The 26,080-nt window shown below is 38.7% G+C and overlaps 1 protein-coding gene across 3 annotated transcripts; it reads left to right on the plus strand.

The window, feature by feature from the left end:
* Sypl1 (synaptophysin like 1) lies at nt 1–24,751 on the plus strand. 3 transcript variants are annotated; one of them, XM_036206565.1, is made up of 5 exons: nt 1–181; nt 5,960–6,078; nt 8,223–8,430; nt 21,786–21,971; nt 23,422–24,751. In XM_036206565.1, the coding sequence occupies exons 1-5, from the start codon at nt 113–115 to the stop codon at nt 23,554–23,556; spliced, it is 717 nt and encodes a 238-aa protein (XP_036062458.1). In that variant the 5' UTR covers nt 1–112; the 3' UTR covers nt 23,557–24,751. The 3 variants fall into 3 exon arrangements, with proteins under 3 accessions (XP_036062458.1, XP_036062459.1, XP_036062460.1); XM_036206566.1 differs by lacking the exon at nt 23,422–24,751 and adding an exon at nt 9,529–9,539 and having other exon boundaries at nt 21,786–21,887; XM_036206567.1 differs by lacking the exons at nt 1–181; nt 5,960–6,078 and adding an exon at nt 9,529–9,539 and having other exon boundaries at nt 8,377–8,430.
* The last annotated feature ends 1,329 nt before the right edge of the window (nt 24,752–26,080 follow it).

The raw sequence follows: 26,080 nt of genomic DNA on the forward strand, positions 1-26,080 counted from the left end.
CCGCCCCGGAGCCCGCGGCCCCGCCTTCCCGTCCTCGCGGCCGAGCTGCTCCGGTCGCCGCTCCCCTCCTCCGCCCCGCGTCCTGACTCTCTTCCCTCCTTCCCCGCAGAGGATGTCCGCCTTCCAGATCAACCTCAGCCCGCTCAAGGAGCCGCTCGGCTTCATCAAGGTCCTGGAGTGGGTGAGTGCAGCCGGCGACGCGGAGCCCGCCCGGCCCGGCGCGGGGCGCCCGGGGCAGGCGGGGACCCGGTCGTAAAGGGCCCCGCGCTGGAAGGCCGCGGGCGGAGATGGCGGCCGCCGTCGAGTCGCCGGTGCGCGTGGCTCGTCCCGGCCGCCCCTGGCCGCGGAGGCGTGGGAGCGGCTCGCTTTTCTCCCAGGCTCCACCGGCAGCCGCAGAGGAAGCCAGGACTTCCTGCTGCGGTCCAACCGAAACCGAGCGCCCCGAGGCCGGCGCCCTCCGCGGGCGAGGCTGGCCCTGCGCTGGGTTAAAAATAGTGTGGGTCGGGGACGCGGAGGCAAGGGCCTGGCCCCGAACGCGTCCCGCTGCTCGGCCCGTTTAAGACCTTGCCAGTCGTGGACGTCGAGGTTGCTTTTACTTCTAGCAACATCCTGCTTGGAAAGTCAGCTTTCAGCCCTTTTCTGGCAAACAATCATTAACATCAAAGGAGACTTACCAGTTCGACCTTGGTACTTGAAGTTAGTTTACCCAGGACTGCGATTTTCCTTCACACTTCGCGGCCCACTGTAGTTCGGTGCCGGTGTTAAAAATGTTAACTTTCAGCGCTTGGCATGTGTTTGCCCAGTGTGCAGTCAGGTGTATTTTTATGGCCAGTACCGTTTAACTCCTTCACAGTTCATTTTGACGATGGAAAATTAAGAACTTTGCAGTGTCCTACATGTGTTTAAACATAGAACTTCAAGTTTTCCAGTGATACTCTTAATTTTTTTTTAATTTACTCCGTATGCCTCCAGTTTTATGAAAACTGGAATGCTGCCGGTTTCTTGCAGCTGGCAAAAGACACTTGACTTTGTACAAACCTAAGTTTATAAGAAAGCGAATATTTTAATTCCAGGAGTAAAAATTATAGGAGAAATCAAAGAAATGTAAAGATCAAGAAAAAAATTTAGTGTCATTGAAGGTGACAATTCAGTTTAATAATTTAGAATTTCAGTTAAATGAAGGGGCAGTTTATAACTCTCTTGAATATTTTAAAGTAGGGGTGATTTTTTTTGTGTGTGTGTTTTAAAATTATCTTTTAGTTTCTTAAGGAGGTGGTGCTATTTTCAGTTTGAAGGCTTTTTATAATGCGGGCAGTCATTTTGTAGTAAGACTACATTGTGTTAATGGTGTGAATGTTTACCCAACAAATATTTGAGTAGGTATATTCGAGCACTGCTAAGCATCAGCAAAACAGACATGAATAAATAGTCTTTTTTCTCATGATCATTCAGGGATGGAACGGAGTATATAAAGACACCATATGGTAAATACTGTACTAAAGCTACTTGTTTAGTGTAGTAGATGAAACAGGAAGGGGTCTTAGGGAGGACTTTATAGATGGAAGAACATTGAAGGATGAATACTCACTGGGTGGTGGATACGGATCGGCTTCCTAGGCCAGAGGATCCTATGTTCGGTGGGAGGAAAAGTTGAAGCAGCAGCATGGCGTGAGTAAGTACACTCGGCTCGAACATGGACATACTGGGCAAAAGTACAGTTCTAGATGATTGTAACAAGTAAATTTGGAAGCCCTTGCTCCTTCTGAGGTTAGGCTTGAAAAACTGGCCCTTTGTGTACAAAATATCAACTTAGGTTGTATATTGGATAGTGTCCAGTTAAGCTCAGACTTCAGGTGAACCATTGTTTATTTGTAAACAATGTAAAAATGGCCAGACATGGAGGGAGACCTGCTGCTTTAGAAATTACACGTGCCTAAAATCAGTTGTGTGAGGATGGAGATGTCTAGAAGTTAAAATATATATAGAAGTAGCCTTCTTGTGATGACTAGCATATTTCTGGCTTGAGTTGCTAATGGCTTTATAGTCCAAGTCATTAAGAGGAACAGAAAAATATTTGGATGGTTAATAAGGACATATTGTTGGTGATCTCTTCACATTATGTAAGTTGCAGTGTCCTATAGGCAGTGGGACATACATGCCTAGCTGATTACAATACAGGTCAGCAAAGAAGAAAGGAATGGTTAGGAAGATGGAGAGAAACATCTTGACATCACTGTTAGAATTTCCTGTAAAGAATGCTCAGTAATGTCAGGTGCCATGGAGAACTTACAGAAAAGAAGAACCAAAGCATGTCCCTTGCTTTTGTCGTCAGGAGACTCTTGATGGCATTGCCAAGAACAGTCTCAGTAAAATCAGAAACCACATTAATGTAGGCTGAGTGGGGTGGTTGTCTGGTAAGGTAATGAACTCAGTGAAGGTTGACCAGTATTTGGGGATATGGGAGAGAGTTGATGGTATTAGAAAAGTGAAAACTAGTTCCTGTTACAACTCATTTGTTTAAATAATTTGATAAGAAAAAAAAATCTTTTGTGTTTTCTACGTCTCTTAAACTATTAAGATTCAGGACTTAGGTTTAATTTTATTGCTTCATCAAATACTTTTTTCTTTTGGCTTTTTGAGACAGGGTTTCTCTGTGTAGCTCTGGTTATCCTGGAACTCACTCTGGAGACCAGGCTAGCCTCAAACTCAGATCTGCCTATGCCTGCCTCCTGAGTGCTGGGATTAAAGCGTGGGCCACCACTGCCTGACCATCAAAAATTCTTGTCTTTTTTTCCCACCCCCAAGCTGCTGATACTGCTGATTTTTACTAAAGCCCATCAGTCTATATGCACAATCAGTGCAAGTGTCAGTGTTCTAGAATAAATAATTTAGTGTTATGACAAAAATAATTTTGACTTTTGTAGGTTCCTGGAAGAGTCTTGAGAACTCTCAGGAGTCTACAGGCTGAGATTAATGTTTTACTGTAAGAAAAATATTGTTGGGGACCCCAGAAACAGAATAGAGTAAAAGCCTCTGGGGGTTTGACATAGATATGAGTACTTCAGAAAGTAGGTAGAGAGACTGGGGAATTGATTCAGTGTTGATGAGTGCTTGCTGCAGAAACTGAGGACCTGAGTTTAGATGTGCACCTGTTGCCTGTGACCCCAACATGGGCATGCACAAATTAGTGCACACACTTAAGAAAAGAGAGAGCCACCTAACAACTGAGACCTGGGCCAGTCTCCGTGCTGTTGAAAAAACATACTGAGCCTGCATCAAATACCCTGAAACATGAAGAAAACCAATTTTTACTTAACTCAGAATTTATCATTGGCAACAAATCCTGGCTCTTCATAATAAAACACATTCATGTCAACCCAGCCAGCCAAATTAACAGTGAAGGTGCTGATATACTTACTCTAAAGGCCATGAAAATAATTGAAAAGTCTGAAAAGTATTACTATTTATCACATATGGTCAGAGCATAACGTCCTGGAGTTGGTTCTCCTTCTGCCATGTGGGGCCTGGTGATGGAATTCAGGTCATGAGGTATAGTGGCCAGCATCTTAAGCAGCTGAGCCACTGACCCTGAAAATTATTGTTATTATTATTACTTTAATTTTTTTTTTTTTTTTTTTTTTTTTTTTTTGGTTTTTCGAGACAGGGTTTCTCTGTAGCTTTGGAGCCTGTCCTGGACTATCTCTGTAGACCAGGCTGGCCTCGAACTCAGAAATCCACCTGGCTCTGCCTCCCAAGTGCTAGGATTACAGGCGTGTGCCACCACCGCCCAGCTCTGAAAATTATTTAAAAGTAAATATGTTTCCATTCCTTAGAGATTTACAGCTCTGTCCTCAACCAAACATGTTTAAGAGTAAAGATGACACAAAATGCTTTCAGCATAATGACTAAGAATCAGAAAAGATTTCTAGCTATTTCAGCTATATCTGAGGAGTGTAAATTCTGAAGGTTTATGGAACTGTTAGCAGAGGTTTGTGTGGTTGTGGAAGTGGAGAGGGTGTAAGAAGCACTTTGATACAGATTTCATGAGAGTAACTTGAAATGTCAGTGCTCTCAGTGTTTGACTTAGTAAAAACAATCAATGTGTTTGGCTTCAGATAGGAATAGTCACGTGCAGTAGATTTCCAGGTATGTTTCTGAATATTTGAGTTGATTCCTTTTAAATCACAATGTTAAACATGAAGAAATTTAGGTAGATACCTTTGGTTTAACGTTGACACTAAACAGCAGTGAAGATCCTGCAGCTGGAAGTGCTTTATTTCAGCACCCATAAATGAGATGAATGCCACTATTCCCAGGAGAATTCTAGGAATAAGCAAGGTATATGAATAGGAGATAGAATTGTGACTCTGGCTGTAGGATAGATAATTTACTGAAAATATCAGGTGTGCCCAAGTTTTTTCTACATGAACTTTTATCAATGAAAAAGTTTTTGCACAAAGCCCTTCCATGCATCTGTAATTTGGGTGTGCATTTTAATGTTAGTACCTTAAGGGGTGCACAAATAAAATATCACCACATGTACCTTAGGCAATCTTACATGTGAGGAAGAAGACATAAAACAGTACAGAGAGTTAGTGTTAGAGGAGGGCGGCAAAGGTTACATGTGGGAGTGAGTATGTGTTACAGGCAAAGAAAGAGACTAGCCAGTGAAGACCCTGAAGGAGTTGTCTAGTGACTAGACAACAGATATGCAATATGTAGGAAGTTAAGGAAAAGGAACAAATAGCAACATATGAGAACTAAAGATATAAGGGAAATAAAGGATATTCAAGAACTCAGGAGCTGTTTGGGGGCTTTGAGCCGAGGGAATGTATTCTGCCTTATATTTGTGTTTAAACTGCAGAGGCTGTTATGTAAGTAGTGCACTGAAGTTGTGACAAAGAAGGAATCAGGAATCAAGGCTGTTGTGCAGAATCCAGCCAAGATGTGATGTGATAGTCATTTTGATTAGAGGTGGTGATAAGTAGATAGCACATGCATTTTGAAAAGAAGAACTATTGACATTTACAGAATTACTGAATTTTCAAATATGATAGCACCCAAAACAAAGTATTTTTGTTGTGGAAAAAATTTAGAAGACAAAAGGAAATTAAATCTTGTATCTTGTGTTGCACTGAGAGATGACCACTATTAAAAGATTTCATGTATAACCCTTCTGGGTTTTACCTTCTTTGTATGTAGATGTATGTATATTGTATGAATAAATTCTGTATGTAATGAGCTTGTTGCTGTGTTATTAAATGATCCTCCAATATTTTAGCAGTAAAAAGCTTATTCTGTTATATAAATGAATTCTAGTTTATGTGACTAACAATACTTAGGATGCTTCTTGTTTTTTCTGTTATAAATAGAATTTAAGGAAGCATTATTATATTTTTAATCATATGCATAGTCAAGAAAAAAATTTGAATTGCTTTTTGAAACCCAGAAATGCGTGAAGGTGATGTTTCACAAGTTCATAAAGTAGAATAGAATCTCTTCCTTTACAACCTCTTCTTTTCAGCAGTTCACTGATGACTTGAGCCCAAAACAAAAAACACCTTCCATTTACTCCTGTTTAAAATTGTGATAGGGAAAAATGAGTCTTATTTGCATTTCTTTGCTTTTTGTTTTTGAGACAGGGTCTTTATTACCTCTGGCTGTCCTGGAATTCTCTGAGTCTATGTAGACCAGGCTGGCCCTGAATTCAAAGCAATCTACCTGCCTCTTTCACCATGCCCAGCAAGTCTTCTCTGAATTTTATATTATACCTGGGAAAATAGAATCACATTTGTTGACATTTGCACATTTTTTAATGTTTTTAGTACATGGCTAGTAATTTCTGGAATGCTTGCGAGCCAGCTTGTAATGATCAGTGTACTTAGGTTTTAACGGCCTTAGTTTGGGTTGCAGTAAGTAACGCTTCTCTCTTCTCTGTGTTTGGTCTCATTTTCTGTAGTTTGCTTCCATCTTTGCTTTTGCCACCTGCGGCGGGTTTAAGGGCAAAACAGAAATTCAAGTGAGTTGTCCTAAAGGTGACAATAAGACGGTTACAGCTGCTTTTGGTTATCCATTCAGGTGAGTTTTTAAAAATTATTTAACAACTGTTTTTCACTTCATATTTAGTCACTAGGGTTTCTACCTGGTCTGGACTCAGTGGCAGAAGCCTGTACTCTGAGCAGTCACAGCACTTGCAGGAGGAAGAAGACGTGTCAAGATGGCTGGTCTGGGGAGCAGAGCCTGCCTCGGCTCTTATATGCGTGGACTTAGACATATTTTCCAGCATTTATTCATGGAAGGTGTAGAATAGTTTAGATTTGCATCTTCACTTAGGATTTTTACTCAGACTATGGTACAGACCAGTGCCTGTCTGCAAACCTTTTCTGGTCTCTAATGAGGGAAATATACAAAGGGGAATATAACAGAAATAAGACAGGGAAGAATTGCTTTGGTCTACAGTTTCAGGAAACTGTACCACGGTAAGTTGGCTTTATGGATTTGGGCAGAAAATCATGGTAGTGAAAATTTGTGGCAAAGGTAGTTCTTCATCTCATGGTGAAGCAAGCATGCCCCCAAATGTTCTTCCTCTAACAAAGCCCCATGCTAAAGTTTCTAGAACCTGCCATAATAATGTCACCAGGGAGCCAAGCATTCATTACATGAGTTTATATGAGACATTTCATATTAAAATCATAACAGAGAGGCCAGGTGTGCTGTCACATGCCTTTAATCTCAGCACTCAAGAGGCAAACGCAGGTAGGTCTCAATGAGTTTGAAGACTGCCTTGGTCTACATAACAAGTTCCAGGATAGCCAAGGGAACAGAGAGAGACCCTGTCGAGAGAGAGTGATATCAAATAACAGAAAGAAAACATTTAGAAACTTAGAGTCCTATGACACTGTCTTGACATTCTGTGCTATCACAGTAGATCAGAAATGGGGAAATGGAAACTGTTCTATTAGTGAGCCACTTTACTACCAAGGAGCAAACTGAGTGTATCCAGACACACATTTCTCGTGGTTCTGCATTACTGAACTGATAGTGTTTTGTGTCATTTTAAGAAATATGTAAAGTATACTTGTTTTTTAAGTATAAAACCATATTTATTTTACTTTTACAGGAAAATAAACAGTAGCAGGTCTCTTCTGTGTGACCAGTTTTCACTGGTGTATTGTGAATATCTATGTCTAAAATATGAATCTTCTGCTTAGCTTTGCTTTATTTGACCTCTCAAAGACTCAATTTTCTAACCAATACATTGAAAATAAAATACTTTAAGAATGATTTGATAGTTAAAACTTTTTTTGAGGTAAGATTTCACTATGTAGCCCTGGTTGGTCAGGAACTTGCTATGTAGACCAGGCTAGCCCAAGAACTCATAGAGCTCGGCCTTTCTCTGTCTCCTGAGTGCTAGAACTGAAGGCCTGCACTCCTGCACTCTGCAAGTAAAATATTACACTAAAGATCCATATATCCTGAGAGCTTACTAATCACCAAAGCCTTTTTTATCTCTTTCCCCTTCTTCTTGTTACAGTGACCATCATCTTGAATGACAGTTGGTTTTCTAATTTACAGATGGGTAAATGTAAGGCCATGTGAATTTTCCTTTAGTAGCTCTCATTAATCAAGGGCTGAAATATGAATCATGAGGCTGGAGAGATGGTTCAACAGTTAAGAACACTGGCTGCTCTTTCCAAGGACCTAGGTTCTGTTCCCAGCACCAACACATGGCTCACAGTTGTCTGAACTCTAGTTCCAGAGGATCTGATGCCCTCCTCTGGCCTCTGCAGGTGTCAAGCATACAGATGGTGCCAGACACTGATGCAGGCAGAACATCCATACACATAAAATATAAATTAAAACCAGGTCTCCGGGTTGGTTGAAAATACCTTTTTTTTTAAAAGGAAGAAGAAAAATATCATTGTAATTGTTAACCTAGAACTAGTGACATATTTTACATTTTTATTACAGGAAGATAGTGTCTAAATGTTAGAACTGTTTGGCTCCATTTATATTCAGTCTGCCATAAACCTGTTACTGAATAAATTTATGGTTATATGTATGTAGTATGAAATTTTTGGCTTAGTTAAGTATTTGAATCTTTTCTAAAAAGAAAATGTTTTTAGTGTATTTGGGGTAATATATTTTGAAATGTCAGTATTTTGCTTAAGCTCTGTTAAGAGTCCAGTGATTCCTGTATTTATTGAAGTCTTTTTTAATAGGTTGAATCAGGCATCGTTCCATTCACCCCCAAATGTCAATGTGTGTAATGTGAAATGGGAGGACCACGTCCTCATAGGTGACTACTCCTCTTCCGCACAGTTCTATGTCACCTTCGCCGTCTTTATGTTCCTGTACTGCATTGCGGCCCTTGTGCTCTATGTAGGCTACACGAACCTCTACCGGGATAGTCGCAAACTTCCCATGATTGTAAGTAATCAGCTTATGTCTCTACAAAAATAATGTGGACAAGTATAAGCTAAGTTACATTTAAAGGTAAATAGAGGATTTCTCACTAGAAATCCAAATTACCCACATAATTGTGTTTGACATGAAGAGAACTTTCTTCAGTTATTATGTTTAATCCAATTTTCATAGCCTGTTTATACTTCAGAGAGAGTTGGTTTTGGTTTTATAAACCTAGAAAACCTTCAAATATTTGATTAAATCATTAAGTTTTAAGTAGCTAAAGGTTAAGAGGTTAAGAAATTAGTATCTTAGCTAGGCGGTGGTGGCACACACCTTTAATCCCAGCACTCGGAAGGCAGAGGCAGATGAATCTGTGAGTTCGAGGCCAGCCTGAGCTACAGAGTGAGTTCCAAGAAAGGTGCCAAAGCTACACAGAAACCCTGTCTTAAAAAAAAACAAACAAAAAAAAAGAAATTAATATCTCTAATTTGAAGAATTACAAATCGTATTAGTCAGGTCTTTACTTCTCACCTTTTTTCTCTTTCCTCAAAGCTCTTTTTATGCCACTATCATTTTTAGTGAGCTTAATTTTCTTTATCGGCAAAGCATGGTCCAAAGATTCAATCTGAATTTTTTAAATAAAATGTTGTTTAGCTCTACCTCATGCATTGTATACAACTACTTTTATGCTAAACTCTGACTCAGATAATTCTTATTCATCATCACTGGTATCAGCAAGTTATATTTGATCCTTGAGATGCCACCAAAGGATTTGGATTTGAAAACTTGATACCTTTCTTAGAGCTTGTGAGTCTACTGATCTAGAAATCACATAATCTTCGAGGTTAAGGGAATAGCCTGTCCTTCCTGGAGTATCAGGGGCAAGTCCAGAGATAAACCATGGCTTTCTGTTAGACCTCCACTATAAAGGAATAGCTTTCAAGTCAGTGGTAGTGTGCAGGTTCTTGTGGTGCTAGATTTTGTGTCTATGAGAAGAAGCACTGAAGTCTTGGAAGAAGTTCTGATTTACTTAACGAGAAGGCTGCTTTAATATGAAGGAATTATTAAGATAAGTTATACTTACCAATTTGTTTTTAATTTTTGCTGCATGGATCATAGGAATGTAAATGGTAAGTAAGTAAAGAACAAAATAGTTTTATATCATGCATATTTACTATTTCTTGTGTCTGGAAAAGTATAAGAAAGCTAGTTGTTTTCAAAATATGTTTCTGGCTATTAACATTTTAAAGTGTTTATTCATTACAAATTAAGAATCTATAGCTTTGGGCATTTCAGGCTTTGCCTTAAAAGTGACTAGATTGGGCATACTGATAATATTTTTATTCTTTGTTTGTTTTGTTTTGTTTTTGAGACAGGGTTTCTCTGTGTAGTCCTGGCTGTTCTGGAACTTGCTCTTTAGACCAGGCTAACCTCGAAACTCAAAGAAACAAAGAAATCCACCTGCCTCTGCTTCCCAAGCATTGGGGGAAAATCTTTTTTTTTTTTTCTTTTCTTTTTGCATTTTGTCATTACTAAATAAAACAGTGAGCCTTTTCTTGGATTTTACCTAATATTTTAAAAATTATTAGTATTAAGGTCTAGTTGTAGAGAGCTTTCTTTATAATAAAACTAAAACAGTCTAGTTGTATATCATTTAGGGAGTCAGAATATTTTTCTGTATTAGAATGTTATTGGTCATACAGATATTTCAGAGTTGGTTTCATCAATGGTTTTTGCTAGTATAGTGTAGGATGAGTACGTTTTTGTTGTTTTGCTGTTTTTGAGACAGGCTTCATGTAGCATAGGCTGATCTGCTAACTAGCCAAAGATAAACTTGAATCTTCTGAACCTCCTGAATCTTCTACCTCTGCAGTGCTAGGAATACAGGTCTATACTACCATGCCCAACAAAATGGATGCTTCCTTTAAAAAAAAAAAAAAAATTATTTACTTATTTCTCTATTATCAGCTTGATACAGTATAAATTTTTTAAAAATTTTATTTAACTTTATTTTATGTGCATTGGTGTAAAGGTGTCAGATTCCCTAGAACTGGAGTTACAGACAGTTGTGGGTGCTGAGAATTGAGCCCAGGTCCTCTGGAAGAGCAGCCAGTGCTCTTAACCACCGAACCATCCCTCCAGCCCTGTAAATTCTTATGCTAATAGTGAAATGTTTCATTGAGGCTTGCCCAAGTAGTTGAGTAAAACCAAAACTTATAAGCCACAGTCATCCTAGGGTCCCCCCTGCCATATAGCCTCCCTGGTTCTGTGGGTTGCAGTGTGATTATTCTTTGCTTTATATCTAGTATCCACTTATGAGTGAGTACATACCATGTTTGTCCTTCTGGGTTTGGGTTACCTCACTCAGGATGATATTTTGTAGCTCCATCTTTGCTTATTATGTATAAAAGTAGAACTCAGGAGTAGGAGAGGTGGCTCAGCAGTCAAGAGCACATACTGTTCTTCTGGAAGGCCTGAGTTCAGTTCCCAGCACCCATGTTAGGATGTGCATAACTCCATAGCTCCAGCTCCAAAGGGATCCAGTACCTTCTAATGGCCTCCCTGGCCCTCCCTAGACACACACATACACATACATACACACACACACACACACAGACACAGAGAGAGAGAGAGAGAGAGAGAGAGAGAGAGAGAGAGAGAGAAAGAAGAATTTAAAATAATAAAAGCATTTTTTTTACATTTTATTTTATTTAAAAATTCTTTTTCATTCTATTTCATATACCAACCACAGTTCCTCCTTCTTCCCCTTCTCTCAACCCCCTCCACCTCCCCCCCTCCCCACCCCACCATACCTCCATCTACTCTACTCTTCATAGGGGGTAAGGCCTCCTTTGGATAGTTAGTCAACACAGCCTAGCATATCAAAGTAGGACAGGACCAAACCCCTCCCCCCAATCAAGGCTAAGCAGGGCATCCCATCATAGGGAATGAGCTCTAAAAAGCCAGTTCATGTACCCAGGATAAGTCCTGGTCCCTCTGCCAGGGGCCCCATGAACAGATCAAGCCACACAACTGTCACTCACATTCAGAGGGCCTAGTTTGGTCTCATCCAGGCACCTCAGCTGTCAGTCCAGAGTCTGTGAGCTCCTACTAGCTTGGGTCAGCTGTCTCTGTGGTTTTCCCCATCATGATCTTGACACCAACACCACCCCCACCTTGCTCCTATAATCCTTCCTCCCTCTCTTCATCTGAACTCCAGGAGCTCAGCGAAGTGCTTGGCTGTGGGTCTCTGCATCTGCTTCCATCAGTCACTGGATGTAGATTCTAGATGACAACTAGGGTAGACACCAATCTGAGTGGAGGGGAAGGCTAATTCAGGCATCCTCTCCACCATTGCTAAGTCTTGGCTGGGATCATCCTTGAGGGTTTCTGGGGATTTGCTTAGGACCAGATTCCTCCCTAAGCCCCAATGGCTTCCTCTGTCCAGATAGCTTTTTCATTACTCTCCTTCTCTGTCTCTCCCTCAACTTGGCTATCTCGATCTCTCATGTTCCCACCCTCCTCCATCCCCTCCCCACTACCCTTCCTTCGAGTTTACCCAAGAGGACTTAGCCATTTCCCCTTCCTGGGGCGATCAAAGCATGGCCCTCTTAGTGTCCTCCTCTTTACCTAGCTTCTCTGGGGTTGTGGGTTATAGCCTGGTTATCCTTTGCTTTGTGTCTAATATCCATTTACGATATTACATACCATGTTTGTCTTTCTGGGTCTGGGTTACCTCACTCAGGATGATTTTTTTTTTTTTCCTAATTCCATCCATTTGCCTTCAGATTTCCTGGTGTCCTTGTTTTTAACAACTGAGTTATTACTCTATTGTGTAAATGTACTTTTTTCATTCATCGATTGAGGAGCATCTAGATTGTTTCCAGCTTCTGGCTATTACAAATAATGCTGCTATGAACATAGTTGAGCATGTGTCCTTGTGGTATGGTTGAGCATCTTTTGGGTATATGCCCAAGAGTGATATTGCTGGGTCTTGAGGTAGGTTGATTCCCAATTTTCTAAGAAATCATCATACTGATTTCCAGAGTGGCTGTACCAGCAGTGGAGGAGTGTTCTCCTTTCTCCACATCCTCTCCAACATAAATTCAATATTTTTGATCTCAGCCATTCTGACAAGTATAAGATGGAATCTCAGAGTCATTTTGATTTGCATCTCCCTGATGACTAAGGATGTTGAGCACTTTCATAAATGTCTTTCAGCCATTGAGATTCTTCTGTTGAGAATTCTCTGTTTAGGTCTGTACCCCATTTTTTAATTGGATTATTTAGTATTTTGATATCTAGTTTCTTGAGTTCTTTATATATTTTGGAGATCAGTCTTCTGTCAGATGTGGGGTTCATAAAGATCTTTTCTCATTCTGCAGGCTGCCATTTTTGTCTTATTGACTGTATCCTTTGCCTTACAAAAGCTTCTCAGTTTTAGGAGGTCCCATTTATTAATTGTTGTTCTCAGTTACTGTGCTACTGGTGTTATATTTAGGAAGTGGTCTCCTGTGCCAATGGTACAACACTACTTCCCACTTTCTCTTCTATCAGCTTCAGAGTAACTGGATTTATTGTGTTGAGGTCTTTGATCCACTTGGACTTAAATTTTATGCACGGTGACAGATATGGATCTATTTGCTGTCTTCTACATGTTGACATCTAGTTATGCCAGCACCATTTGTTGAAGATGCTTTCTTTTTTCCATTGTACTGTTTTGGATACTTTGACAAAAATCAGGTGTTCTAGGTGTGTGGATCAATGTCAGGGTCTTCAATTGATTCTATTGATCCATGTTTCTGGTTTTATGCCAATACCAAGCTGTTTTTATTACTATAGCTCTATAGTAGAGCTTGAAGTCAGGGATGGTGATGACTCCGGAAGTTCCCTTATTGTATAGGATTGTTTTAGCATATGAATTTGAGTATTGTTCTTTACAGGTCTATGAAGAATTGTGTTGGGATTTTGATGGAGATTGCATTGAATCTGTAGATTGCTTTTGGTAAGATTGCCATTTTTACTATGTTGATCCTACCTATCCAAGAGCATAGGTGATCTTTCCACTTCCTGAGATTTTTTTTTTCTAAAACAAAAACTTAAGTTCTTGTCATACAGGTCTTTCACTTGTTTGATTAGAGTAGAGTTACCCCCAAGATATTTTATGTTATTTGTGGCTATTATAAAGGGTGATGTTTCTTTGATTTCTTTCTCAGCCTGTTTATCATTTGTATATAAGGAGGACTACTGATTTTTTTTTTTTTTTTGAGTTAATCTTGTATCCTGTCACATTACTGAAGGTGTTTATCAGCTGTTGGAGTTTCCTGGTAGAATTTTTGGAGTCACTTGTATATACTATCATATCATCTATAAATAGTGAAAGTTTGACTTCTTCCTTTCCAATTTGTATCCCTTTGATCTCCTTTTGTTGTCTTATTGCTCTAGCTAGAACTTTGAGTACTTACTATATTGAATAGATATGGAGAAAGGACAGCCTTGTCTTGTTCCTGATTTTAGTGGAATCCCTCTGAGTTTCTCTCCATTTAGTTTGATGTTGGCTGTTGGCTTGCTATATATGGCCTTTATTATGTTTAGGTATGTTCCTTGTATCCCTGGTGTCTCTAAGACCTTTATTATGAAAGGGTGTTGGATTTTGTCAAAGGCTTTTTCAGCATCTAATGAGATGATCATGTGGGTTTTTTTTTCTTTCAGTTTGTTTATATGGTGGGTTACATTAACAGATTTTCAGATGTTGAAGCATCTCTAGGATGAAGCTTACTTGATCATGGTGAATTTTTTTTTTTTTTTCTTTTTGCAGGTTGTGTGTGGGGGAGATGTGTTCTTGGATTCAGTTGCCAATATTTTATTGAATATTTTTGCATCATTGTTCATGAGAGTAATTGGTCTGTAATTCTCTTGGTTGCTTCTTTGTATGGTTTGGGTATCAGTGTAATTGTAGCCTTATAAAAAGAGTTTGGCAGTGTTCCTTCTGTTTCTATTGTGTGGAACAATTTGTGGAGTATTGGTATTAGCTCTTTGAAATTCTAGTAGAATTCTGTGCTGAAACCATTTGGCCCTGGGCTTTTTTTTTTTTTTTTTTTTTTTTGGTTGAGAGACTTTTAATGACTGTGTCTATTTCCTTAGGGGTTATAAGTCTATTGTTTATTTGATCGTGATTTAATTTTGGTATGTGGTGCCTCTCCAGAAAATTGCTCATTTCTTTTAGATTTTCCAATTTTGTGGAGTACAAGTTTTTGAAGTGTGACCTAATGAATCTCTGGATTTCCTCAGTGTCTGTTGTTATGTCCCCCTTTTTGCTTCTGATTTTGTTAATTTGGATATTCTTTCTCGCCTTTTGGTTAGTTTGGGTAAGGGTTTGTCTATCTTCTTGATTTTCTCAAAGAACCAACTCTTTGCTTCATTAATTCTTTGTATTATTTCTCGTTGTTTCTATTTTATTGATTTTAGCCCTCAATTTGATTATTTCCTGTCATCTACTCTTCCTGGGTGATGTTCTTTCTTTTTGTTCTAGAGCTTTCAGATGTGCTGTTAAGTCACTAGTGTGAGATTTCTCCAAATTTTTTATGTAGGCACTTAGTGCTATGAACTTTCCTCTTAGCACTGCTTTCATAATGTTCCATAAGTTTGGGTATGTTGTGCATTCATTTTCATTGAATTCTAGGAAGTCTTTAATTTTTTTCTTTATTTCTTCCTTAACCCAGGGTAGATTTAGATGAGCATTGTTCAGTTTCCATGAGTTTGTAGGCTTTCTGCAATTTGTTATTCCAATTTTTTGTATCTGTTGAGATTTTCTTTTTGACCGAGTATGTGGTCAATTTTAGGGAAGGTTCCATGAGGTGCTGAGAAAAGGGTATATTCTTTTGTGTTTGGGTGAAATGTTCTGTAGCTATCTGTTAAGTCCATTGAGTCATAACATCTGTTATTTCTCTGTTAAGTTTCTGTCTGGCAGACCTGTCCATTGGTGAAAGTGGGGTGTTAAAGTCTCCCACTGTTAGTGTGTGTGTGTGTGTGGGGGAGATTGATGTGTGATTAGTAAAGTTTCTTTTACAGATGTAGGTGCCCTTGTATTTGGGGCATAAATGTTCAGAATTGAGACTTATCTTGATGGATTCTTCCTCTGATAAATATGAAATGTCCTTCTCCATCTCTTGATTAATTTTAGTTTGAAGTCTATTTTGTTAGATATTAGGATAGCTATATCATCTTGTTTCTTAGGTCCATTTGATTGGAAAATCTTTTCCCAACCCTTTACTCTGAGATGATGTCTGTTTTTGAGGTTGAGGTGTGTTTCTTGTATGCAGCAGAAGGATGGGTACTGTTTTCATACTCATTATGTTAGCCTGTGTCTTTTTGTAGACGAGTTCATTGTTACTAAGAGATATTAATGACCAGTGATTGATAATTCCTGTTATTTTTGGTTTTGGTGGTGTGTGTGGTGTGTGTGTGTGTGTGTGTGTGTGTTTCTCTTCTTTGAGATTTGCTGGTGTGAGGTTTACCTGTTGCCTGTATTTTTGTGGGTGTAGCTAACTTTCTTGAGTTGGAATCTTTCTTCTAGTACTTCTATAGGGCTGGAATTGTGGGTATGTATTGTTTAAATCTGGTTTTGTCATGGAATATCTTGTTTTCTCTGTCTGTGGTGATTGAAAGTTTTGCTGGGTATTGTAGTGCTGGGCTGTGGTCTCTTAGTGTCCACAGAAAGTCTGTCCAGGACCTTCTGGCTTTCAGCGTTTCCATTGAGAAGTCAGGTGTAATTCTGATAGGGTTTGCCTTTGTATGTTACTTGGCCTTTTTCCTTTGCTGCTGTTTATATTCTATTCTTTATTTGTTCTGTATGTTTACTGATTTGATTATTATGTGGTGAGGGGCTTTTTTTTTTTTTTTTTTTTTTTGGTCCAATCTATTTGATGTTCTATAAGTTTCTTGTCTTTTCATAAGCATGTCCTTCTTTAGGTTGGGAAAGTTTTCTTCTATGATTTTGTTGAATATATTTTCTGTGCCTTTGAGCTGGAATTCTCCTAATATTACTATTATTCTTAAGTTTGATCTTTTATCATGTCCCAGATTTTCTGGATGTTTTGTGTTAAAAAATTTGCTGAATTTAACATTTTCATTGATTGATGAATCTATTTCCTCATCATATCCGAATGCCTGAGAGTCTCTCTTCTTGTATTCTTGTATGTCTTGTATTCTGTTGGCTATGCTTGCATCTGCAGTTTTTGTTCATTTACTCAGATTTTCCTTTTCCAGAATTCCCTCAGTTTATGGTTTTTTTATTGTCTATATTTCAATTTTCAGGTCTTGAACTGCTTCCTTCACTTGTTTGATTTGTTTTTGTTTTGTTTTGTTTTTTCTTGGCTTTCTGTATAGGATTTATTGACTTCATCTAATTGTTTGTCTTTTCCTCCATTTCTTAAAGGGAATTTTTCATTTCCCCTTTATGGCCTCTATTATCTTCATAAAGTTATAGGTTGTTTTCTTTTGCTTCATCTGGGTTGGGATGTTCAGGTTTTGCTGTTGCAGATCCACTAGTTTCTGGTGGTGCCGTATTGCTCTTATGTTTTTAGTGTATTCTTACACTGCCATCTACCTATTTCTTCCTCCAGTTTGTACAGGTGGAGCTTGTGACTACAGGAGTCCCTCTTCTTCCAGTCGTTACAGGTGGGGCCTTGCTGGGGCCATGCTGTATGAGATGGTTGGCAAGGGGTAGGGAGGATGCTGCTGCCAGTATCTAAGACTGGGATGTGTCGGGGTGGGGCACAGTGTGTGCCCCTGGAGGCCTAGGGTCTAGAGAGCTGGGTTGCCCAGGAGGGGCCTTGGGGACCCACCCCTTATTCCCAATCAGTGGAGGTGGGGCCTGTGTAATAAAAGTAAATTTTTATATACTCAAATTTTAAATGTTACATTGACTTTTAGGTGCTATTGATTAATAAGAATAAGTTTGTTGTTGGTTAGCATTGTTCTGAATTCTGCACTAAAGTATTTTAAGTATTTCAGTTTCAGATTTTTAAGTCTAAGTTTTCTTTTCTAATATAGTACTTTTTGTATTAAGTAGCAGATGATTTAATGGTACAACAAATCAGGAATAGCAAGAACAAAACAGGAAAAAAGGATTTTTAATTCTAAAGTCTTTCATGAATCATGTTTTAACTTTACTAGTTACAGGCCTCAGTAGAACATTTCACTTGGACTGCTATATGACTAGAGTCTAGGAGGATAAATATAATCTGTGGGGCCACAGTAACCTCTCACTTTCCTTCCACCACAGTTTATTTTGTGTATCATGTTTAGGGAAGTTCCTGCTTTTGAAATATGTGGATGTTAGGTTAATCTAGTTATCAGCAAATCAGATTTAAAGAGCATAAGCAGTGGGCTGGGAAGATGCCTCAGTTGGTAGAGTACTTGCTATGCAGGCATTGGGGATCTGAGTTCGCATAGAAGCACAAATATGTAACCCCAGGACTAGGGGTGTGGGGTTCACTGACCAGGCAGTCTAGCCAAACGAGTGAGCTCCAGGCCCAATGAGAAACCCTGTCTCAGAAAATAGAGAACAGCTATGGAATACACCTGACACTCAATTCTGGCCTCCGTACAGGTTACACACGGCATTTATATACACATACACAAAATTAAGCAAGACCAGAAGAAAAACAGATATTTTAGCCAAGAATTTAAAAGGAAGAAAATAACTGAAAATTAAAATATTTGACATATTTTGGCCAAAGCTCTAACTTTACCCTTGAGGGTTTTTTTTAGTGGCATTTTATCAGGTTTCTAAAGACAAGATTTTAGGAAATGTCTGTTTGCAGCAAAAGTAGAGCAGAGGATAGGAGTAAAGAGGGCAGTGTTCCCACAATTCAGAGAGTGTCATCTACAGTATTTATTTTCTCTGATGGACACAGAGGCAATAGAGAGCTCAAATGCAAATACCACGCTTGTGTAATTAACCCTTGGTTTTGTCCTCTAAGCATAAATATTTATTCACTGTATGACTAAAAGGTGGTTGGTAAGATAATATCTTTTAAAAAAAATTTAACATTTATTTTTTGTGTGGATATGTGAGTACATGTGTGTGCACATGCAATGGTGCACATGTGGAGGTCAGAGGACAGCTTGTATGAGTCTGTTCTCTCCTTCCAGTTGGTGGGTTCTTTGGATCTAACTCAGGTGTTCAGCCTTGCTGACAAGCACCTTTATCTGTTGAGCCATCTCTCTGGTCCAAGATAATTAAAATGTAATTTCATTAATTTTTTTTTTTTTATTTTAAGAATTCTTCCGTGATAAGCCTTAGAACTCATTTCTGGGTTTGGAGTAACTGGTTTTGGGTTAACTTTGCTGTTATCATATACTAGCTGATGCCTTGTAGTGCTTAGAGGAACACCAAAGCTATAAACATAGTGCCATTCTCATTTAGTTCATCAATTCACAGGAAGACCAAATAAGGTGAGACTTAAAATAAATTTCACATTACACAGATTCATACTCACAGTGTCCTTTGTAACACTTTCCTTCTCTGTTACTTCTATAAGAAAGTGTTCAGAACATTAAAACCTTCATGTTTATTTTTGGGAATATAATAATTAACAGAATTTAGTAGAAAAGCTACTCAAGTTCAAAAGATACTGTTTCATCTTTTTGTTAATAAAATGAACATTGCTTTTTAAATTTTTGTAATAATTTTTTATTTTTTGAAATTATAATTACATTACTTCCCCTCTTCCCTTTCCTTCCTCCAACCCTTCCCATGTATCACCCCACCTTACTCTCTTTCAAATTCATGGCCTCTTTTTCTTTGATTGTTATTATATTTTTTTCCTAAATATATGAATAGAACTTGCTCAGTTCATATGATGCTACTTGTATGTGGGTGATTTCAAGAATGACCACTTGGTATTGGATAACCAGTCAGGGGCCTCTTTATTGGAAAGACTATTTCTCCTACTCTGAGCATTCCTTGGTTGTCTGTAGTTCTCTGTCTAGGCTTGAGACCTTCTCAGCTATCTTCCTTACATGATAGCATGTCTACTGGTGTTGTCCTTGTTCAAATCTTCAGGTAGCCATGTTGATGAGGTTTCATGGGCATAGTTTCTCTGACATTTATAGGAGGCATGATCTCACAGCAAACCTCTTGTCCTCTGGCTCTTACATTCTTTCTGTCTCCTCTTCTGCAAGATCCCTGAGCCTTGGATACAGGAGCTGTATTATAGATGTATTGGCTGTGGTTTTCTGTGATGGTCTCTGCCTGTTGTAAAGAAAGTTTCTTTGTCTGTGAGTATAGAGGTAGATATTTAGAATGTAGTTAGAAATTATGCTGATTTATTTAGTAAAGTGGCAGTTGTAGGTTTCCTTCAGGATCCATAATTTCTCTAGCTCTGGGTAGTTGGCTTGGCTTCCAGTACCAGGCATGATTTCTCTCTTGTTGAGGAGGCTTAACATCCAGTTAAATAGCTGTTGGTTTCTGCCACAGTGTGCATGCCATGTTGGTCACTGATTCATAGGCACCATAGCTGAATAAGACTGTTGGTTGTTTTCCTCCCTTGGAAGTTTGCATGGTGCCTTCTGGTACCATGTAAGCTAGTCCTCAGGGAGGAAACTCTCAGTTCAGATCTAGCTCATGTCCTCTGGGTTCTGTGTCAGAAATGCACAGTATCTTCAGCAATAGGAACTTACCTTGCATCTCTAGGGGGCAAGCCAAGCAACAGCAATAGCAATAGCATGCAATGTTTGTTTGGGAGGTCTCTTGGACAACTCTTAGGCCTGGTGTTAGGGTTTCTGTTAGCAGGTCTATGGCTTTTGGATCTTGAGGAGAACATTGTTGACCTAGATAGGAAATTTTCATTTAAACTGCATATATTGTGTGTGTGTTTGTGTGTGTATGTATATACACACACACTTATGTATTATATATAATTATATGTATTATATGTAATTTTATGTAGTTAGAGAATATGGTTTTTAAAATTTTACATGTATAGGTATTTTGTCTGCATATGTATGTCTGTGCACCACGTGCATGTAGGGCCCACAGAGACCAGAAGAGGGTGTCAGATCCCCAGAAACTGGAATTACAGGAAGTTATGAACCACCATATGGGTGCTGGGAGTTGAACTTGGGTCCTCTGCCTCTGGAAGAAAAGCCAGTGCTCTTAACCACTGAGCCATTTCTCTAGCCCCTAATGAACATTCTTAAAATTCAAAGACTTTGTTGTGTTGTCTTCTTTTTTTTTTTTTTTTTAAACTACTTCATTAATCCATCTCTTGGAGAATTATTTTTAACAAGACTGAGAATTTTATCTGAACATAGACGCAAGTAGGAGGATAGGGAATTTTTATTGTGTATACAAAGGATTATAACTTAGAATATAAGTGACTCAAGTGAAGTGAGGGACAGTTAAAAAGAAAAAATGGTAGGGTTGGTTTATAGGTCTAAACTGAATCAAAGACTTTTGCAAATGGGATGAAAAAACACCTGGTCTGGTGGTATACACCTTTAATCCCAGCACTTTAAATCTCAGGAAGCAGAGGCAGGTGGATCTCTGTGAGTTCAAGGCCAGCCTGGTCAACGTATCTAGTTTCAGGCCAGCCAATGCTACACTATAAGACTGTGTCTCAAAAAGAAAAACAGAACAAAGAGATTATGGAGAAAAGCACTTGTTGTTGATGACAGGGTGAAGTATGAGTCTCAGAATATATTATGGTAACATATCAAGAAGCTGCCTTTTTGTGTAAAACGTGCTCTTCAGAGCTAGAGATATGGCTCAGTGGATGAAGCGCTTAGGAATGCCAGAGGATCCAAGTCAGATCTCCAGCGCACTTGTACAATGGGGCATGGACATATGTGTCTGCAATTTCAGTGTTACATGCAGAGATGATAGGTAGATCTTGGGGGCTTGCTGGCTAGACAGCCTGTCTAAAATGGTGAGCCTCAGCTTTGGTGAGGGACCGTCTCAAACAGTAGAGAAGACACTTGACCTACTTCTTGTTCTCCATGTGTACATGTGGGCATACACACATATACCAAAGTTAAAACTTTTTTTAGAAAAGGAACATGCAGCCATTCTTGCAAGAAGACAAGAAGATTGCTTTAGTTCAAGACTAGCAAAACCCTGCCTCAAAAATAAATAAAATTTAGGTTGTAAACTTCTAAGGAGATGGTCTTACTGTGTCTCTGGCATGGTGTTAGAAAATAGTAAGCACCAATGGTGATTAGACTGAATGACCTTTTATATAAAAGTACATCGTGAGGACCATTTCTTGATACCATGGGATTAAATAAACATCCTTATTTCTTTATTGCTTATAGGAAATGTGCTGCTTTTAAATTCATTGGTTACTAACTGGTGCTTATTTTTGCTCTAGGACTTTATTGTTACTCTTGTGGCCACTTTTTTGTGGTTGGTGAGCTCCTCAGCCTGGGCTAAAGCTCTTACAGATATCAAAATAGCTACTGGACACAATATTATTAAGGAACTTGGCCCTTGTCTGTCAAAAGTGTCGTGTCAGTTTGGTTCCGTGACTAGTATGGGATCCCTAAATGTATCCGTGGTAAGTATCTGATGCTTGCACAGTTTGTTTCATTTACTAGAACAACATTTAAGAAAGTAACTGTCAATAATCTCTGTGTGAGTAAATTGAGTCTCATTTTACTAAGCTACTTGGGTTCTAATTGGGACGGATGGACACATACATACATACATACATACATACATACTATATATATGTATGTATGTATGTCTTACCTGTAACTAAGATTTAAAGACAAAAAGACACTAATAATTAATAATGGTAACTTGTATTGAAAAGATGTGCTAACCATTGTGCTATAGTTTTACTCAGCCATTCTGAGAGGAATATGAGAAGCAGCTTATTAGCTTTGTTGTACAGCTAAGAAACGTATGTGTTGTTACAATCCTCTGAGTAGATACAGCTTTTGAACCAGATCTGACTTTGTGCCCGTACTCTTAAGTTTGCTTTACTTAGACTACATGAAATGAACACTTTTAAGAGTTTCTTAAATCTGTAAAACTTAACATATGTGATTCATTAAATCTGTTTCATTGAATTGAAGTTGATTGTCATTAACATTGAATATATTCTATTTTTGGAACGCTTGTCCATAAGGTGAAGTCAATATTGCTTTATAAAGCAGTTTGCCCACGTTCTTGATAATAACTCTGTAATGTGAACGTTAATACTTAGAGTTTTTATTGATAGGTAGTGCTGTGAGTGGGACAATTTCATAAAAATTTTGTGTGCACTTATCCAAAAACTATGAAGCATTTGCTTTTTAGTTACATAGTTCCTCGGCTTCTTACCCCACTCTTAACTTCATAAGTCACCATCACTGATTACTGGAGGGCTTTGTTAAATAAGATAGGTAGGTTCATCAGTCTTGTGTGCATGTGGGAAGAAAACTCCTGTGTGTTGATGGGAGCAGGGTATGAAGTAGAATTCTGGCTGCAGGTGTTGGAATAGCAGTCAGAAGAGAGAATGGAAGAAAAGTGAAAAACCTTAAGAGATGCAGACTCGGCTTCCTGCTGAGCCTTTTCACCCTGGAATACCAAAGTCTAAATTCAGAGTAATAAAGCGAGTTACCGCTTTTCTCAAATGTAATCCTATGTGCAGAAGTAAAAAGTTTTCATTTTTGTTGTTTTATGTTACAGATTTAGAATATTTAGAATGTTGAGTATAATAAGTCATTATGTGCCAGGCGGCAGTGGCGCAGGCCTTTAATCCTAGCACCTGGGAGGCAGAGGCGGGCGGATCTCTGTGAGTTCGAGGCCAGCCTGGGCTACAAATGAGTTCCAGGAAAGGCCCCAAAGCTACCCAGAGAAACCCTGTCTTGAAAACAAAAACAAAAACAAACAAACAAAAAAAGTCATTATGCATCCAAAATTTGTACGATGGACTGTATGTGTAGACTTTGTTTTCATTCTGCTTTGTATGTATATTAAAGCAAATACTAGATTTTTATATTTGTTTCCCTCTTTCATAGATCTTTGGCTTTCTGAATATGATACTTTGGGGAGGAAATGCTTGGTTTGTATACAAGGAGACCAGCTTACATAGTCCATCAAATACGTCAGCTTCCCACAGCCAAGGAGGCATCCCACCCCCTTCTGGAATATAATTAAATGGGGGAAATATACTGTATGAAATGTGTGCTATACTATGCCTTGTTGCCAACATCTTGAGAAGCATTATTGTTTCTAATAAAAGTAATGGCTTTTTCAGTAAATTGGTGGGTTTAAAATTTTGCTGCTTTTCTATATAAAACGTGCCTTTTTTAGAAATGCAAGATGTAAATGCATTTTAAATGTAAGTTTGAACATTCAAAAGCCTGTTTATGAGATGATACTTATTTTTAAGTGAACAATAATTTCACTAAGTTACCTTCTAAAGTGTTTACACCTTAAGCCTTAACAGAAACATTCAGAAAAGTTATGTCATATCATAATATAGGAAGAATGAGTTTGGAATATACACTACTGATAGTTTGTACGCATCGTACCCCTGAGGCTTGACTTGTTTAAGAAAACCTTGATTGCATAAATTGTATTTAGAAAAAAAGATTAGTATAAATTTTGTATCTGAATATTGTTCATGTTAAAAATTTTTGAATTGCAAAGAATGGGTATATATTTTGTTTCTGTTTTTCTAAATGACCTGCTGTACTTATTAGGTGTACTGAAATTGTCTTAGAAGCAAGGACTTGAAAATTCTAACAAATGTGTAGAGTTAACTTTGTGCTTCTGTTGCCTGAGGTATATTCATTATTTCTGGTGGTTTCTTAGGCTTGCTATATTAGAAAGAACATGGTTCCCATGATAGCTATATATACATGGACATTCTTAATGATAATGGTTTGCTATCCTTGTTCACAAGAGAGAAAAATCTACCTGTGTTCTTCAAGACCCTGTTAGAGGGTTACAAAAAAATTAAGGTTGCCTTTCTCTTTTGAAACATTAAAATTTTAGTCAATGAAGTTGTTTCTCCTGAGTTTAACATTGATATTGTGAAAATAAGTGCAGTTCAGATTTCATATTTCTTAATATTCATTCTTACTTCACAAAAGGATGACTAAGGAATTATGCTATAAAGGAACCTCAGTAAACTGTATTGTGTATGTGCTGTCTTTACACACACATTTGGGTATGTTGAGAATACAGTGCTTTTTGTTGTATAGGAATCCTGTCCTTACAAGACGTTTGTATGCGAAGCACATCTTGAGATATTGCCTTATTTTTATTGCTTTATTCATGGCAAGTGTTCTATGTAAGAATGTATGTTTAATACAGCAAACAATAAAGAAGTTACAATAAAGAGTGCCCCAGTGTGACAGTAACTCCCCATCCTCAGGTGTGAGCAGCACAGAATGGAACTGGTTTTCAAAACAGGAGGTAGAATTACAATAGTGTGTTTAAGTTTGTCAGGGAACAGAACAGAATGAAATGCTTTGGGCATTTCATTTTCATTTGAAAACATAACTCTTACATTGTTTTCCTGGTAAACATTTTCTAATTGGTCACTCAAATAGCAAAGATTACTAATTGAGAAGATACAGCTTCTGCAACTTGTTTTATAACACACTGGGTAGACTGCTTGTCTTGCATACACGAGGCCCTGACTTTAATCCCTGTACTGCATAACCCAGCAGCCCAAGCCTCTAATCTCAGCACTGCAGTTTAAGCTCATCCTTGACTACCTGGGGAATCCAAGGCTAATCTAGGATGTGTGAGTCAGGCACACTCATTTCCTGCTTGCTGGGTGTACTGTGTGTGTGTGTCTGTCTGTCTGTCTGTCTCATCTGTTTCTCTCTCTCTCTCTCTCTCTCTCTCTCTCTCTCTCTCTCTCTCTCACATCTCTGTCCTTCTGTGTTTGTGTGTGTATGTATCTCTCATCTCTGTCTCTCTCTGTCTCTCTCTGTCTCTCTCTCTCTCTCTCTCTCTCTCTCTCTGTGTGTGTGTGTGTGTGTGTGTGTGTGTGTGTGTGTGTCTCTCTGTGTCTCTTTTTCTCTCTCTGTCTCCTTACAACCTCTTTCCCTTCCTCCCTCCTTCTTTTCCTCCCCCTCCCTGGAGCTAAACTGCATGGTTTCGAACCTAGCCTTGGCCATTCACTAGCTGACTAACAAAATGAAATACCCTCTCTGCCACTGTTTGTATCTGAAAACATGGAAATATAAGTACTGACCTTGGGCTGGAGAGATGGCTCAGGGCTTAGAAGCACTGACTTCTCTTCCAGAGGACCAGTTTCAATTCTCAGCACCTACACAACAACTAATAACCAACTGTAAATCCAAGGGGATCCAGTGCCCTCTTCTGGCTTCCACTGATACATTTATACATAGACACACACATGCAGGCAAAACACTCATATGTAGCTGAAGTTTTTCTATGTCCCACCCAGTCTGCAGCCACTCAGAACCAAGTAAATACACAGAGATTTATATTAATTAAAACTGCTTGGCCCATTAGCTCAGGCTTACTACTGACTAGCTATTACACTTAAACTCAACCCATTTTTGTTAATCTGTATGTTGCCACATTTTCCATGGCTTTACCTATGTGCCATTACATGCTGCTCCCTGGATGGTGGACTGGTGTCTTTGGCCTCAGCCTTCCTCTTTCTAGAATTTTTCTTGTCTGTTTATCCCA

This window comes from Onychomys torridus, chromosome 14, assembly GCF_903995425.1.
Source record: "Onychomys torridus chromosome 14, mOncTor1.1, whole genome shotgun sequence".
Classification (NCBI taxonomy): domain Eukaryota; kingdom Metazoa; phylum Chordata; class Mammalia; order Rodentia; family Cricetidae; genus Onychomys; species Onychomys torridus.